Source organism: Chlorocebus sabaeus, chromosome 1, assembly GCF_047675955.1.
Source record: "Chlorocebus sabaeus isolate Y175 chromosome 1, mChlSab1.0.hap1, whole genome shotgun sequence".
Classification (NCBI taxonomy): domain Eukaryota; kingdom Metazoa; phylum Chordata; class Mammalia; order Primates; family Cercopithecidae; genus Chlorocebus; species Chlorocebus sabaeus.
Window position 1 is genome coordinate 124,265,153 of NC_132904.1, and position 18,388 is coordinate 124,283,540.

The 18,388-nt window shown below is 42.8% G+C and overlaps 1 protein-coding gene across 5 annotated transcripts in view; it reads right to left on the reverse strand.

Moving 5' to 3' along the window:
- ETS1 (ETS proto-oncogene 1, transcription factor) overlaps positions 1 to 18,388 on the reverse strand; it is a 128,204-nt gene that overhangs the window by 20,505 nt on the left and 89,311 nt on the right. For 3 of the 5 annotated variants that reach the window (XM_008021461.3, XM_008021463.3, XM_073022235.1), the window contains 5 exons: positions 11,366 to 11,485; positions 10,198 to 10,398; positions 6,954 to 7,031; positions 5,718 to 5,966; positions 1,103 to 1,363 (listed from right to left, as the gene is read on the reverse strand). In XM_008021461.3, the coding sequence (XP_008019652.1) occupies positions 1,103 to 1,363; positions 5,718 to 5,966; positions 6,954 to 7,031; positions 10,198 to 10,398; positions 11,366 to 11,485 (909 nt within the window). The remainder of the gene's footprint in view (positions 1 to 1,102; positions 1,364 to 5,717; positions 5,967 to 6,953; positions 7,032 to 10,197; positions 10,399 to 11,365; positions 11,486 to 18,388) is intronic. The other 2 variants (XM_073022238.1, XM_038005004.2) reach the window with 1 other exon arrangement.

Below are 18,388 nucleotides of genomic sequence, written 5' to 3' on the forward strand. Positions count from 1 at the left end.
TAAGTTTTCAAGCATTTGAGTTGTTTTCAAAGGTCACTGGTTTTCTTCGTAAAAGACCTAAGGCTTCCCTGAAAGCAAACATGAGGATTCAGCATACTCTAAAGATGAGACAGACACCTCAACAGAAACACAGATCTTGCTGTTTGTCATCATCCACACAAAGGGTCCCTACATGAAAACGCATCCAGAGTGGAGAGAATTATAAGAGAATAAAGGCCTAGACCACATCTGAGTAATCAAAGCTATTTTAAAATAAGCTCTACTCACGATACACTTTCTAATTTTTAGAAAACATTACAGTCTTACAGAGAGATCTGATGATTAACACATTAATACTCCTTGGCTATTTCTCAGCTATACTCTCCACACGTCTTTCTGGTTAAGCAGCATGATGTGCTACAACTCATTTGAAGAAAGAATTGTTTTGCTCTACTACCAGAGTCTCAATCAAAGCTCAAGCTCTCAACCTACATCTTCCTTTCTCTATGGCCCTTCTTCACTCATCACTATCATAACTACAGCTTTCGCTCCTGGAAGAAAACTGATGATAAAGTCTAGTGAGAGAAGGGGTCTTCTCTATAGGCCGGGATGGATCTGGACAGGGCATAGTGTCACTGAGGACACTGCTCCCACATTTGAACAGCTGGCCTAAGGAGAACGGTGCTGCAGAAGAGTCCAGTGTGGAGGCCATTCAGTTGTGCCTTTGAGAGATGTTACTGCTGATTCTGTATTGAGAAAGACCTCCCAAGAGCAGACCAGGAAAAATCCCCTGATGCCAGGCCACTAGATAGAGTTTCCAGGAACACCAGATCATCACAGTTCCCTTCCCCCAGACATGGAAAAACACCAAAATATAAGTTTCCTACCATTCTTGGAAATGATCCCTTTGAAGAGAATGATACTATTTGCTTCCAAAAATCAATGGCTATTCACAAGCAGAGTGGCTGGAGAGACTAAAGAATTCTTAGAGAGACTTCTCCCCTGCCCTGCAAAAGGGAGTCTGTCGTCGTCTCTGGTCAGAAGTGCACAGTGCTTTCCAGGAAGGATCCCACCCACAGAAATGCGCAGACGGAGTTGGCCTAAGCAGCAGGAGGGCGCCTACCTGTGTAGCCAGCTAGGGCAGCAGCAGGAATGACAGGCTTGTCCTTGTTGAGGTCAGCACGGTCCCGCACATAGTCCTTGAAGGTGCCCTTGGGCTTGTGGTTGGGCAGGGCAGCCGGATAGTCCTCTGAGTCGAAGCTGTCATAGGAGGGAACACGCTGCAGGCTGTTGAAAGATGACTGGCTGCTCCAGGACTGGGTGAGGCGATCACAACTATCGTAGCTCTCTATGCTTTCAAAAGAGTCCTGGCCCCCGAGTTTACCTGGAGGTAAAGGAGGAGGTAGGAAGAGGACAGGGGAGGAGGGAGTGGGAAAAAAAAAACTGTAAAAACCCTCTTATGGAGGACAGATTGCTAATCAGATCTGCAGGAGGGACGGAAGAAGGGAGAGGCGAGTGGGAACGGAAGCTTCATGGGTCATGGGTTTACTCTGGGGAAAGGGGCTGCGCCAGGCCACCATCTGAGGGTCCACGGCCACTCTGCTGCCTGGTTTGAGAACTCCAAGTACAGAGAGTCAGAGTCAAACGCTGCTCACATCTGTCAGAGTAATGCTTGGGTCCTCAAGAGTTCTAAAGCCAGAAATCTAGAAGCTGAGGGTCACACATGTTATGATACGATTTCTGGCTGATGTTGTAGGCCCAGTGAATAAATGAAGAAATCGGAGCAATGTCAGGCTGAATTCCGCACTCCAACTCAAGCCAATGAGATGATTTCAAAAGGCCCAGTTTGGAAAATATTTTGGTCATAAGAAAAAAGAATCCCATTAGACTAAGAGCAGATTAGCCTTTTCTGACCTTGGAACTAAAGTGCTATTTTCTTAGCATTTTTCCCAAATACTATTTTAACATAAAATACATGAACTGACCCTATGCCTTTTCAAATAGAGTAAGATGGTATAAGATGCTTTTCCCAAGAGATTTTAAAATATCACACACACTATTACTCTTCTAAACAGAAAACCATATTCTTTATCCTCTCCAAGTAAAATTATGTATTGAAATTTAAACTTCATTGGAAAAGTATAGGCAATACTTAAATGGTTTATTAAAGAGTTAAGGTCCACAGTAGTGTCAGAAATCCTTTACTGTGTGAGTTGCTTAAGGCATTCTTAACTGACCACAAGATCATGCAAGTTCATTAATTTCCCAAACCAGGTTATAAACAGCTGCTATGATTGCATAATAGCTCCTGGAGAAATTTCCATTGGTAAAAATGCCACTAAAAAGGAGGCTAGCAAAAAAAAAAAAAAAAAATGTTTTGGAGGAAAACAAATGCATCTAAGAGCTAAAAAGGCTCACAGGAATGGTTTTTATATGCAACTTTCAGATACTTTTCAAGTAACCTAAGTTAAATCAGGGGAGACTAGATGGTCACCTCAATTCCGCATAGGCCAAAAGGCAAAGGGATGTGACAAATATGTATGTAGAAATATCCGTAAATCAACTCTTAATTGTTCAGGGGTGATTGATCTATAAATTTCAAATCCCAGAATAAGGCTGACTCATACAATTTCATATTAGTGTGCTCCCAGTGTATTTTCCTCTCCATGACAGTGGAGATTGCTTAAAACAATAAAAATCAAACATGAACAGATGCCCAAACCTAAAGTAAGTATACAGGAAAATACGTTGCTCCCAACATTGTTTAAAGATCCGGATAAAAGGCATTTGGTTGAGTGTGTACTTTCTGTAAAATCCACTGCTGTAGGTTTTCTCTACTTCCTGACCCCTCCAGAACTGCTTTAAACAGAAAGGTGGTGTCATCCGTTTCATCTCATTCCTTCCTCCACTCATCCATTCACAGGAGGGTTATCTCGGGAAAGTAAACTGAAGAGCTTCATGGAGTTATCAGCCTGGCCCACCCAGTCCACTATCAAAAGGGCACCTCTTCATTCTTATTAAAAATGAATATTTATTTCTTTATAATTCTTTCCCATTTACCCAGCAGAAAGTCATCTTTTTCACCTTTTTAGAAATAATCTAATTTTCTCTTCAAGAAATTTACACTAAATGATTCAACGGAACAGCCTACAATCAGAATGTCAAAGCCTTGTTTTAGCAGAACAGGAAATTTTGTGGCATCTCATAAAAAGGTATTTGTTCATACCAGCTACTGATCTTCATGGCCATTTATTTTCTCTTTGAGACAAACATACCAAAAGCCTAAGAAGGAGAATTTATATTTTCATCAACACCCCACCAACTTGATAGTATTTATGCTAAAGTCTCTCTGAAATGATTCCATCTCTATCAGCCAATTTTATACTTGGAGAAGAAGGAGATCACAATTTTCACAAGCAAGATAGTAGAGTTTCCAAGGACTCCCAATAAGCAAGGGGGCTAAACCAAGCCAGAACCAGTCTCTGGCAACCCCCCAAACACGAGGCAAATGCAACCCTGTTGAGAGCTGTGGTTTACAGCAGTAGGCAGCTTTCATTTTAGCTCGATTTCACAACCCTGGTGCTGGGAACCTTCATTTACGGGTATTTTCTCCAAAAATGGGTAGAATCCAACTGGATTAGATGCTCCGTTATGCTGCGGTGCCCACGCAGGGGAACCTGTGTTCTCTAAACTGTCCACCAGCCAGACATTCTGAGAAGGGCCTCGGCAAACTCCTTCCAAAGCTATCTCACTCCACCGAACAGACCTCAGAGCACTCAATACAGAAGATGGGACAGCACCCAGCCATCCACTGAGCAGACTCGTACAAAGACAGTCCTTAGGGCCCACAGAAGTGGGGCATAGAAGCACTGTGTATGCTGTAATGCAGCCTGTGAATACTGTACTATGATTAGTATAAATAACAATCGGTTAACAGTCATGCTTTCGGTCTAGACCAATCACAGCATCTCAGATTCAATGGGCCCTTTGCATAGGCCCTGTTTGCAGCACTTCTAACACGCAGAAAACAGCCCTGCACAAAATGGTCTTCCCCTCAAGTTTTTGTGGCCTGAACTTGGAGGGAGGGAAGAAGAGTGGAGCCAGAAAGAAATATCTCATGTCTCTTTGTAAGGGTCACTTTTGGTCCATAGTCATTAGTTTGGGGTTGGAGGGGTGGCGGGGACCAAAACCAAGAACGAAGGAAAGGAGAGGGAAAAGAGACAATTACACAAATGCAAAGCCAGATGCAGTTTCAAAACAATGTGACAGGAGATCTACCCAAAGTTACAACATGGCCGAGCCCAAACCCACAGGCTTGGCCTCACCGTGTAGATGTACAGAAAGTCCCACAAGGAAGAAAGTCGTTTTAATACTGTGACCCCCCTGATAAAAAAGAAACACATATACACACACTCGTGTGTATGTATTTAAATAGACACGCACCCAAAAATAAAGAGAGTCAGAAAGGGGAAGGCCGACTGGTCCCACCCATCCCCTTCGGTCTGAAACACAAACACCCTGGGGCCTTAAGAAGGAAGATTAGGGGTTCTGATTTTGCAGGGACTTTCCCTCTGCAGGGCTTGCTGGTGATCCCTAGGCCTGCTGGGAGGAAGTGTGAGCCTGAATACTCGAAGAAGATGACACTGTGCAGGACCCACGATTCTTCAAAGTAAAGGTGCCACTGGGCTCTCCTCCAAGAGCCTCATAATAGGTACCACATACGGTCAGTCACTGAGCAGAAATCACTCATAGGCCAGCCCCAGCCTGCCATCCGACCCAAGCCCCACCTGTCAGCTTTCTCCCGTTCTTCCCGTTTATAATTCTTTCCCACTTACCCACCAGAAAAGTCATCTTTTTCACCTTTTTAGAAATCATCTAGCTCTTGCTAGACAAACCCTTTCTTACAATAGACTGCATTTTTCTCAGAAACAAAACAATTTGGACACTTTACTAGGTAGGTTGTATCTCTGAGCGTTTATGTCCTGTTCCTAAAGATTGGGTACATTTTACCTTTTTTGCTCTATGACAACCAGCTCTATTTTGAAACATTTTCTTCACTGACAGTGAACATTTTATCATTATTATAATAGTCATGTTAACAAAACTACCTTCTTTTGGAAACCCCTGGCCACCTCCTTCCCTGGTCCTCTAGCTAAATACACACTTTCACCACACTGCTGATGACTGGTTCCAAACAAACTGTTGGTTAACCATCTTGTGTCTTCCCAAACCAAAAGAGTCACAGGAGGCTAAAGATCCCAGGCTGGCCAGCAGAGGTCATTCCAGGTACCAAGCCAGGATCTACGGTCAGACCCAGGAGTCCTCTGGGAGGAGCACCAGGACACATGCTAAGCTCAAGGGTTTTCCAGGGTGGTCACTTGAACCATTTTTATTTGATTATGTCCTCCTCAAGGAAAATAGAACATACCTTTCAAAGTGACCAAATTCAACCAGAGTTATTAACTGAGGGAAACATTTTGCCCAAGTAAGACATTTAATTTCTTAGATTGCCTGATTCTGATTTCACTGTGGACCCCATGGCCTTTGCCATGATAATGGACTTGGCTAAAACACTACGATGGAAAGTTCTTAGTATCTGGACACTCTAAGATGGGAAGGCTGAAACTGAGGAATCTACATGTCTAATAAATGAGAAAAAAAAATGGAACCTGAAAACACTCACAGAGTCAGGTAATTCTTATAAACCCAAGAGCTTTTAGAGAAGAAGTATGACCTACCACGACTGGCTCTCCCCATGCACATGTTGTCTGGGGTGACGACTTCTTGCTTGATAGCAAAGTAGTCGTTCTGCAAGGTGTCTGTCTGGAGAGGGTCCCGGAGAATGACTGAGGGGTAGTCGTTCTCATACTTGAGGGAGAGGAGCTCTTCCGAGCTGATGGGATGGAGCGTCTGATAGGACTCTGTGATGAAGCTGGGCTCTGAGAACTCGGATGGTGGAACACACTGGGCATGCTCGATACCATAGCCTGGAAACAAAGGGTTTGCAATTAAAGAGAGGAGAGATTTGTACTTAAAAAAAAGCAGTTTTTCACCGCCTACAGAGGCCGTATGATGTGGGACAAGCTCCTTAGAGAATAAAGGGAAAATACTTTAAATCAGAAAGGCTTGGGTTTTAACCTTGTCCATTACTAAATAGCTATGGCCCTTGACAAGATAATTGACTTCCTGACTTCACATTCTCATCTATAAAATGGGGGAGATTGCGATCTTTCCCGGAGCACTGCGATGAAGATGAAATGAGGATATAGGTAAAATGGCCACAACATTCCCCACACAATAAGCTCTTGACACAGGGTAGTTAACATCATTGTGTTACTGGAATAAAAATTGTAATCACGTAAAAAGATAAAATAAAAAAATAAAACCTGTTTAATATTTCCTTTAAAAGCAGAGCCATCAGATAAGATGGTCCTATATCTCAGAGCTTTCATTAGTGCAACAGGCCTACAGCCATTCTTTCCCTCAGGCTATCTCTTCAGTATGGTGGGGTATCTTACACGAAAAAGGAGAAGGCTGTATTTCCTCTAATAGAATTTGAAGCTGCATCGCACACTCTTAAAGAAGGATTTTAGAGGAAATGCTGTCATCTCCACTAGTAAAAAGGAAACAACAAAGGCCAAGATCAAATTCCTAACCCAACCCTCTTTTGGCCATCACAGTGAACAGTACCAAATCAGAACAAAAGTTTAGGGGGTCCAGTTGCAGTCTCTCTGCATGACTTTCAGGTTGAAGGTATCAGAGAGGGATCTTAGTGTGTAGGAACTTGGTAGGTTAATGAAACATGTGTATAGGTTGAAACTTTGTGCTTTGTGGAAAATAATAAAAGAAAGTAACAAAGAAGAGTCTACATCTAAGAAGATATTATTTTTGAGAGAATTACTACGAAGGAGCCTGAGATTGACGGAGATGGGGTCTTTTCCTAGTTTCCTATAAAGGAGTAGAAATGAACTTACTAATGAAGTAATCCGAGGTATAGCGGGATTCTGGATAGGTTGGGTTGACTCCATTAACTTGATATGGTTTCACATCCTCTGTAATGAACAGATAGGGAATGAACAACGAGGTCAATATTCAAGTCATGCTTGGCCTAAAAGGATCTTGGATGCAAAGACACAATGATCTCAACCCCTTTTCTAAGAAATCTGCATACTCATTAACTGAGTTGGTATCTGAGTCTATCCTGACTGTGACCTTGTCTAAACATGAGATCAAAAAAATATGACTAAAGTTATTATTTCAGTAGCTGCAAAATGGGATTTAGTATCTTGGAAAGAGAATCCATGAGTAATCTCTAAGGGCTGAGAAGGCATTCAGCATTCATTCTCAATGCATTCGTACTGCGTGTATGTCGACCACACTAGAGCCAAAGGCTTGAGTACATCACAGGTTAGCAGGATCAATCCCCAACCCCCAAACTGGTCAATTTCAAAACTTTTCAAAAATATATGGCAGTCTTTAGGCAGTAGATTTTATGTTCTCCATTTCCTCTAACAGATGTCTGGTTTTTGTTTTGTATTTTTCCCATTGCCCTCAGGTTTCAAGTTCAGGCCCAGACAAGAAGCAGGACACTGGTAAGGTGACTCCATTTGGTGAAATGTGACTGGGCTTGTGTAAAGGGAGAGAAGAGCAACCCAACCAAGCTCCTGCCCAGATGCCAACTCCCCTAGGAAAAGGAGAGGAAGGGAGACGAAGTGCACCTGTGGACAGAACGCTCTGCACGACACTGCAGTGAGCCTGGGACCCTCTAATTACCCTGGAACAAATGCCATGGCCTCCAATTCTTGTATGGAGTAGTCTGATTATATTTCACCATAAGAATCTGACATAAAGAGAGTATGGGTTTGGGTTTTTCCTCAGGTATTTGATAGCTTGTTAGGAGCAAAGTCTGATGAGAAAACAAGTTTATGCCTGCACAGAAAAAACAGTTCCCAGTTGAGATAAAATGATTAAACTTTGCTTTAGCAGTTTATCAGATTGAAACATCCCCGTACCTTTGGCCTTCCACCCCACCCCAAGCAGCTATGTTTTTTTGGTGCTGTGTTGCTTTAGTTTAATTACAGAACAAAAGCTGTAGTCTCAGCACAAACATCATGCTCATCTCGTCAAGTAACTGAACCTGAAGAGGGAGAATTCTTTCTGCCTCTCTCAACAGAATATTGGGTGGGATAATAAGGCTTTTGCTCTCAAACATACTAACTTATATCCTAATTCTCTTAAATTTTCTTACATTCTTCCTTTACCCTAAGCAAGGCCAAACCAGTCTTAGGGGCCAAAAGGCCCCCGCGAGTCCACATTATTATACAAAAAGCACAGGATGGGATGTTAAATTTTAAGTTAAATAAACATATATTGAGGCCGGGCGTGGTGGCTCACACCTGTAATCCCAATGTTTTGGGAGGCCAAGGCGGGCAGATCACGAGGTCAAGAGATCAAGACCATCCTGGCCAACATGGTGAAGCCCCAACTCTACTAAAAATACAAAACTTAGCCGGGTGTGGTGGCACACACCTGTAGTCCCAGCTACTCAGGAGGGTGAGGCAGGAGAATCGCTTGAACCCGGGAGGCGCAGGTTGCAGTGAGCTGAGATCGCGTGACTGCACTCCAACCTGGTGACAGAGTGAGACTCTGCCTCAAAAAATAAATAAAATAAAATAAAATAAAATAAACATGTATTGAAAGTTGAAATAAAATGAAGTTTAAGGAGATGAGTGATATTGAAGACACTGCTAGCCTGAGCTTCATTTTACAGACAAGGACAATGACAGGACTTGTCCTTACTATCTCACACGGTGATTTTGATAATCCAAAGAGAAAATGTATTTGAAAGCACTTTGGAAACCAGGAGACACAGTAGAGATATTAATTGTAACTACTATCAGAGACAGGCTTAGGTAGCGCAAAACACCTGGCAGCTCCACTGTGATAAATGGAGGAAAACAGCCTCTTAGAATATATTGGGTTACACAGTCTGATGGAATCTGCTATTGTGTTTAGACATCAACAGTCCAATCAGATCTGTTAGGAGCCTGCCATATCGTCTCCCTCTATAAACAGGCTGCTTATGTCAACACCTATGGGTGGGTGTCTGTGCACGGAGAACACGCCAGTGCTTTGGGGAAGCCTGTGCAACTGCCTGCCACCCTCGGTAAAAGCAGCCACAGAAAGCCTCACCTAGTTCTTTCCTGTGTTCCTTTATGTTTTATTTTTTAACAGAAGGTGAAGAGAAGGAACAAAGATAACACTTTTGAGCACAGAGAAATCTAGTTTGGGTCTCTCTTGAGCACTGTAGAGTGGAATATATTCTTAAACAAAGGAAGGTATTATGTGGGGTAAAAGTGCTAATCCTGAGTTTTGCTCCCCTCCCCTAGCGTCTGTGCCAAGAGTTAGAGCTGGTGACCACAGGGAAAGGGTGGGCCTGGGTTAGAGAGGGCAATGGGCTTCTAGGCTTACAGTCAGCTGGAGGGCACTGCTGGCTGCTGGTAACTGCAATTTATTTTAAGAAAAAATCAGAAAAATAAGCGCAAAAACACCCAAGTTTGCTGCCTGCTGCTGTTTCTATACTCAGCCAGGACTGTGGTACATGAGTCACTTGGTCCAAAAAGGTTGGAAGAGGCTGTTAGGGGAGGCCATGTCATTACAAGGTTGCAACACAGCGTCCTGATATAACCCCAGTCCCTGCTCCAGATGTAAAAGGTATGATGCACTACTGCAATTCCAATCCAGTTAGTGGGCAGAGAAATCTGTCTTATTAATATGCTCTCAGAAGCTAAGCTTTCCCGGGATGTGATCAGGTATTATGTGGCCATGCATCAAGGCAGTATGTATTAAGATTGCAGAAACACACACACACACACACACACACTATTCTTGGGTTGGCTGTGGGCACTGCTTGTTCAAACAGGGCATGGGTTTGAGATAAGGACCTGGATTAGAATGTTGCAATCCAAGAAGCTTCAGAGGTACAATCTTGCAGAAGATTAATATCTGGACCCCCAATATGTAGAAGAAAAAGAAATTAACACTCATCTAAGAGTACCTGCTATATGCTGAGCAGTGTACCAGGCACGTCCCCACATACGTCCTACAATAGGACGCCCACAGAGAAAGGCATCGACATCCCACCATTGGGTGAGTCCCCTACCTACTCTCACAGCAACCCCACATAACCTCCACCTCTCCCTGTTTCCACATATTTACCTTTCTGCAGGATCTCTAGATGTTCCCATAAGATGTCCCCAACAAAGTCTGGGGCCAGCTCGAGAAAGCAGTCTTTACCCAGGGCGCACAGGGCTGCTCCGTTCATACAGAACTTCTGGAAGTCTACACCTTTCAGGCTGAATTCATTCACAGCCCACATCACCCAGTCCCGAACATGGGTTTCTGTCCACTGCCGGGGGTCTGAGGAAAGAGGTCAGATGAAGATCCAGCAGGTCAGGCTTTTCACTCCTATCCAAGCCTCAGAGAGGACACTGCAGGAGCTGAACTTAGCTGAGAATGCTATCTTTATTCATCGAATGAGGAAGCACCAGCCTAGCCTGCACATCGAGTGCCTTCCATAACCCTCCCCTCCACATTCAACATCTCCGCCTTCTCTATTTCACCAGCTAGGAGGTCACTACTGCCAGCCAAAAAGTACCACGTGAGTATTCTCTGCCCCTGCAGGCAAAGATTTCCATGAATCTCCTCTTTCACTGCCTTATTCCCATTGGACTTTTTTAAAGCCCTGAACAAGAGAACAAATGGCTTCTTTAATAGCAATAATAACAAGAGATTGCTCATGCCTCTCCCTGCTCTTAACTTATAATATACTTGAGACTATTATTCTCAATTATTTTTTATCTTAGCCAATTATAGTGGTAATAATTGTAGCAATTAGTAGTAGTAAGTCATTCAAATGGCACTTGGTAATAACATTATTAGGTGCCTGTATTATACCAGATACTCTGCAAAGTCTGTACTTATGGTAAGCCATGCCTTGAGTAGCACTGTAGTACTCATAGCATGCAATCTTCATACATGACCTGAGGTTTAACTTGGCTCTACCCGCCAATGACACTTAGACGTTCAGAAGACAGCAGGTGTACTGCCCAACGTCAGAGCTGCTCCAAGAGATCCAGAAGTGATTGTAGTGAGCAGGCAAGTTTGAGGACCACTGTCCTCATACCAAGATGGCAGGGACAAGCCCAGGAGATGGGGCAGCCTCAGTATGTGTGTCATGATTGCCCTAACAGATGGCAGCCGTGGCCCATAGCTGCTGACTCCAATGTGGTTAGTGTAACGTCCGCCTCACACACTCTAGGTGAGAAAATGAGTCTTCCCAAAGGGTCTGACCCCAATCACTCTTTTTCCAACTACTAAATCATACCTTTGGGGATCCCCAGTCGTTGCTGTTCTTTAGTGAAACCACTGAAAGTAGCTTTTAATGCTTGAGACATCATTTCTTTGCTGCTCGGAGTTAATAGTGGGACATCTGCACATTCCATATCTGCAGGAAAAAAATTGCATATGAATAACAAAAATTACATAGGTAATGAACCACTCATAAAACATCACAAATGGGCTGTAAGAAGGCAAGCTGAGAAACAACTGTGCTAGCATCCTCACCAGAGCACCACAGCAGGACATTTTTTCTTTTTTTTTTTTGAGACGGAGTCTCACTCTGTTGCCCAGGCTGGAGTGCAGTGGCATGACCTCAGCTCACTGCAACCTCTGCCTCCTGGGTTCAAGCGATTCTCCTGCCTCAGCCTCCCGAGTAATTGGGACTACAGGCATGTGCCACCACGCCCGGCTAGTTTTTATATTTTTAGTAGAGACAGGGTTTCACCATGTTGGCCAGTCTGGTCTCAAGCTCCTGACCTCAGGTGATCCACCTGTCTCAGCCTCCCAAAGTGCTGGAATTATAGGCATGAGCCTCTGTGCTGGCATGAGCAGGCAAAATTTAAGGGGCTTTCCACATTGTGCTAGGCCTAAAGTGTCCTGCATCACTGACAAACAAATATGTTTACTCTTCCTGAACACCTCTACTAATTTATACACAGTCCCTGCTTGTCTTTCACATTTACCTAGAATATTAACGTTACCACATGCTTTAAGTTACCTATGAAAAGGAAATAACAATATTAATTCATTCATCCAACAAATGGTTATCTAGCACTTGCTTTGTGCAAGGAGTCAAAGAAACAACAATGAACAATACAGAAATAGTCTCTACAGGAGCTAGCTATCTGATTCTTGCAGTAGATTCAGCCACTACAAATCTATTTATACAGTTAAGTGTTCAAATACAATGTCAATAAGGGCTTCAAAGAAGAAGTACATGATGCAACATTAATGTGCAACAGGAATTCCTGGATGTCTGAGGGAAACAAGAAAGGCCTCACTTAGAAGACAGACATTTGACCTGAGATGCGAAAGATGCATGAGAATTTAGGAAGAAGAGAATACTCCAGATCAGTGGTTCTCAAAGTGTAGTCCTCAGAGCAGTGACATCAGCATCAACTAAAATAAACATCATTTTGTTTTAAGATCCCCTTACCCGTTCTGTAAAGAGTGGTTTAGGAGGTGAGTATGAACGAATAAGCAAGACATTTTAGAAAGTTACTACATCAGTCCTGGTGAGACACGATGGTGGCTTTGACTACAAAAGTGGCAAGGCAGACAACATAAGTGAGCCAATTTGAAGTGCATACAGGATGAAAAATCTATAAAGCTTGGTTAGTGTCAGCAGTGAAGAAGAGTGAGGCATTACAGCCTGCAGATTTGCAAATGTATCATCATTTGCTATATCCATATGCACCTTAATCTCTGCTATGTCCATCCAGATCCTCCTGTATTTGCGGACCATGTTCACGGTGATGGTACATAAATATAGTTGAACTTAAACATCTTCTGAATTCACCTCAGGCACAATTTCCCACAAAAAGTGAATAAGCAAAGACATGAGCTGAGAATCCCTATTAGCTTTCCTGTCACCTTTTGACAGTGATACACTTTACCGAAGTGATTTCTAGAAACCTGAATCTTCAGTGTATCCCATGAAAACTGACTTATAAAGTGACTAAGTTCCAGGCAAGGCTACTACAGAAATTCTTCAACTGGCTGTTTCTAAACTTTGGTTGGTTAAAAAACATTCCCTGGACATAAATAATGTGTTATGGGCTGAATGAAATTAAAACATAGGATAAATCTCCAAAAAAAGGAGCGAACATATTGCCTCTGAATGTCGAACTAAGTGGAAACTACACTGCATAAAAGAAGGAAAGGAGGTACCTTCTCTCCTGTTTGCTTTTAGCGATGCTGTCAGGAAACTGCTAGAGTCCGGGCTGTGCCCTGGAAGAACAGAAGGGCTCCCTAGCTGCTCCTCCATCATCCAATGATGAGGAATCTGAAGTTCCAGGGAGTGGTGAGTTTGGGTTGCCCTGGACATGCCCAAAAAAATCTAGTGGAAAAAATCAACATGTCTCCAGAAAGGTTGACAGAATGATGGAAAATCCCAGATTGTTAGGGGGAAGAAATTGGGGGAGGGGATAGAGTGTTGATTACATAACATCCAGCCCTTCAAACAATGGAGTAATCATCAAATGAGTCACTGAGAAACCCATGGCTGCTCCCCATCCATCCCCACTCTACACCTCCAAGAACAGCTAAGCGGCGGGTCCAGAAATGTCTTCCCTTAGAGTAGAAATCAGTTTTACTTTACAGAAAAGGGCTCTCCAGTTCACCAGAGAGTATCGCTTCTGAGACAAGAAACAACTGTGGCAGCCTCAGTTCCCAGCTAAACACACGAGTCAATCAACAAATGTTGAGTGAATTAAATTTTTCCAAATTTGAAGCAACTTTCCTCCCTTCACCCCCATCCAACACAAATTCATGAACTTGAACTGTGTGGGTTTTGTTGTGCGTGTTTGTTCCCTCCATTCGATTTATGACTTGATGAAAAGGACCTTACTGATGGCGGAAATTGGCCAGGACAACACATGTGGAAAATACAGGTCAGGCCAAATGGACAAGCAGTGGTTCTGCTGCAACAGGAACTGACGGATGAGACTGACAAGGAGGCCCCCAGAATCTTCTCAACATGAAAGCTAGGACAGTGGGATGCCAGTGTGAGGTGACAGCCAAGGATGACAGCAGAAAGCCTGAAAAAGAAGTTCCTTGATTCTGGCTCCCGTAACTCCACATGCCCGGACAGTGCGCTCTGGACAGGACTGCTGAGCTGACAATTCTCCACGTAGGTTTCTGCTTCCTGTCAGGGGGCAGGCATTTCTGGGTTCTCGCTTGTTCTCTCCCAGGAAAGCAGCTAGAATTACTTTTGCCTTTCCACCTCAATGCCACCTCCACAAGCCCAGTCCACGTGCTGTTGGGGCCCCGTCAGAGGTGCCTGGCTCTGCCCCTCTGGCTGTGAGACTCAACTGCTAGATCTCTGAAAAAAAGGGCTCACATTCCAGCTGAGGGAAACCATCCCTGTCCACTTAGGACACCTGCATTTGGACTTGATCAGCTCCAGAGAAGACACAGCATTGTCCTTGGAGTCCAAGGATTTAGATATAAAAGTCAGAACTTTATCCTATAAAGTGTGGAACTGTAGTTAAAAAAAAAAAAAAGTCAAACTCCCCTCTATAAGTGAGTGAACAGTTGGCAAAGATTGTGTTTTTCAGTTGTGTGAGCATTGCACTTAAATAACGACTGATCATGTTCAAAAGTGTATATTAAATAGAAAATAAATCCATCATAGAAAATACTAATTCAAAATTTCCCTTTATGTTGTCTGCAGATTGTAGCAGTTCTGTTGATTATACTCATCAAAAACAATAATAACATCATTACACAGGTGGAAAATCTGCCGTGACTTAGCCTAAGCAGATACCTCTTTACTCTTAAAATACTTTACTTCATTACCTATTATAATATTTTTACATTAGGCACAAAATATTTCTAATTTTAGAATCAGTGTCTGGAAGTTAATCAATACCTCCACAGACATTAACTAATTATATTTTATGGAAAAATACTGAAATCTCCTTTGTGCTAATAATTATAATATCTTAAATTCAAATAACATATTTGTTTCAAAACGCTGAGAATCTGCCCTGGAGAAACACTATGCCAACACAGTGGAGATTCTAAACACACTGGAAAATGAGGATATAAATATATTGCAATTATATTAGATTTCTTGCCCACTGATTATTCCTTGGGACCCCAAATATCAGTTAATATTTATAGGAGTTCCCCTAGACCTCTGAAAGGACAGTTGTGCAGAAGCTGGTGATTAAATAACCATTACAATATTGCACAGTATTTAGACAGAAGTGAGCAGGTAGCTTTCCCTGAATCTGCAGAAGAATAAGCTAGTGGCATTTCGAACGCGGGGAAACATCTGCTCATTTTTCATTGTGGCCTAACCCTGAACCACCTCATAGATGTTTCAAGTGAAATGTAAAACAAGGGTTTCCATTCACTTACATGTAACTCAAAGTTAAGAGCTGTTCAGCTTCCAAGAACCCTTCCAGGGTGTTTCATGTGTCTTTTCATACCATTCTTTTCAGTTATTTGAAACTGAATGGCTCTTACCAACAATGGAACACAGAATCTAAACACTAGGTGGCTTTTGTTCCGCAAGAAGTTCAAGACATCTGGCCTTACTGACCTCACAAGTTTATTCTCTCACCATTCTCAATCAATGATCATGGGAAGACTGGAGCATCTGGGATCCTAGGGTTAGGAGATGAGGGATACAGCCAAGGACAAGAAATCCAAGGTGCATGTCCCAGTTTTGCATGACCATTGAACTGGGCCCAACCCCATCAGATTATGATACCAGTCATGTGTGCTGGGTATGGTCACACTCAATAGCAGCATGGAAGAAATACCAAGAGTGAGTAATATGCCTTATACCTGAGAAATGCTTTACAGTTTGCCAAGACTCTTCACATACACTACTCCAAAATATCCTCTAAACATAAAACTGCTGAGGGGCCTGGAAAGGTATCACAAGGTCCCCATTTCACATATGAAGAAATCAAGGCCCTGAGAGATCAAGAGCTTGACCTAAAGTCACAAAGCCATGAGGGACCATCTAGAAGAGTGGCTAGAAGCCACTCTTCTAACTCTTAAAGTTCAGGGCCTTTCTCTCCATTCCACTGCAAACAGAAATGGATCAGATATCCAGGAAAACCAACATTTTCAGAGCTGAGAAAGAAACAAATGGGACTTTTCCTTTCTTACTTTAAAAGATTTTAGGAGTGATTAAAAACTTAAAACCATTCCAAGAAACCCAGGGTTTCATACAGCTAGCCCCGTAAGAACATAATTAACAGCCATTTACAGAATCAACTATAATCCTTGCCTTTCCTGGCACTCAGTCAAGTGAGGCTTCCTTCCATATGCAGCAAATGGGTTAAGTGACAACCTGGCTTCCTTCTCTGTTTATGTGTAACCCTGACTCAACCTAATGGGCAACTTTGCGTATAACAGAAGTTTAATTTGTTACATAGAGGCTTACTGAAATATATATTTTAAAGTAAAAGTAAACCAAGAATAAACCTTCTGGTCCACATGGAGAGGATAAAAGAACAGTTCTCCAAATTGGAAGATAGGATTCTAAAGACAAAGAAAAAAGAGAGAGGGGGGCATACACTGTTGACAACTTGTTGATCAAAATCCATGGGTTCTGATTTCACTTACACCATTAGTGTAGACACACTGGATAAGTCACTTACTCAGTTCACTTTTAAAAGAGGTCTGTTCATAGGTGGTGTCTATATCCCTCATAGAGTTTTACATTTTTTATTTGGCAATTTTCAAACATACATAAAAGTAGAGAGAAACTCTACTCAACATTTATCAATACTACCCGTTTTTATTTCATCTTCCACACACATGCACACACATACACACACACAGAAGAATTATACACCTAATCCCAGACAAGTCATTTCACCCACAAATATTTCATTGTCACAAGGATATTTTTGAGATAAAGGGAGATCATACAGTTAAAGTTCAATAAAAGGCAAATAAACTCAAGGAAAAAGAAAAAAAGGCTTCAAGTTACTTTCTCTTGTGCTTAAATCTAGGTCTGTATTTCATGCATTGGCCCATTTGAACCACAGAACTTCTTTCAAAGCAACACTGTCATGATCTGGAAAGTGCCAGTGTTAGATCACAGAGAGATGATTTCAAATCAAGATGGTAAGCCAGTTCCATGGACTTCCACCTCCTACAAGTAGAAGGCTGCAGTGATATTTCATCTTAATGGTCAACATCCTCATGAACTTACAACTGTAACTAAAGTGTGCAAAAAATAAAATAAAAAGGCTGGGAGTTCTGGTCAGCACAAAAGGGCAGTGTGAAAGGTAAGACCATTGCCGAACTGCCAAGAACAAGTCCCAGTGTAGGAGATAAGGCACCTTTACCCCTTCAGACTAATACAAATAGAGAAAGGGCTGCAGCCACACTGACGGATAGCTCTGCTTCTCAAGTTGATGACCCCTGGAAAGTGGTCATTGGTCTCCAAGAGGACTCTCCTGATAAAGAAGCTAATGATCTCAGAATAATGTGCAAAGGAAACTCAAAGACAGTCTCTACTGCCCTCTCTCATTCATATAAATATGGGGTGGAAGTAGAGTAGAAGGGAGTGGTAAGCAATTCCTGTGAGAGGCACTGGAAACCGGGCAGGCAGGACTTCCAGCTCAGGGAGGTGCTATAATCCACAAAGTTTCTGGTTAAGGTTAATGCAAAGAAGGGAGACAAATGTCCCTCCTCAGCCCCTTGGCTATATTTTCATAAACCCAATGATGTGACAACACAATGGGGGAAACGCAGGACACTTGGTTCCAGCAAGAGCAAAGCAATAAATGACTCAGTGCCCATGCTGAGGCCACCCATCCCAACCAAACCGTCTATTATTGTCCCAAACAATAGTATACCATGGGACCTGGAACAGACTCATACGAGTTAGGAAACATACAACTGGGTTTCTGACCTTCTTTTAATACCTAACCCTTTCGAAGTCACCAGCCAATAAAAACCACTGCAAAGAAGGGAGAAGAAGCTGCATAGAAAATCCCCAGTTCACCCTCCAGTGACCTGATTGACCAAAAATGCAAGCCAGTCTCAAGTTACAGTATCTCGGTTTGCTGCCAATGCACACAGCCGCTAGGGAAAGCACGCTCTTTGGGTACAACGTGCCAACTCTGAGGAGATGCCTCTCCGCAGAGGGAAGCTGCCCTAAGACAAAAGAGATGGTCTCCTGCAAGGCGGCTCCAAATTGCATGGAGAAGCTGGTTTCAGGTCCTGCAACCAGGCCTGAGAAAGAAGCCTGTGGAGAGGGCTCAGCACACTGAACATCTGTAGGAAGTGACCTCAGACTTCTCCCTCTTCCCTT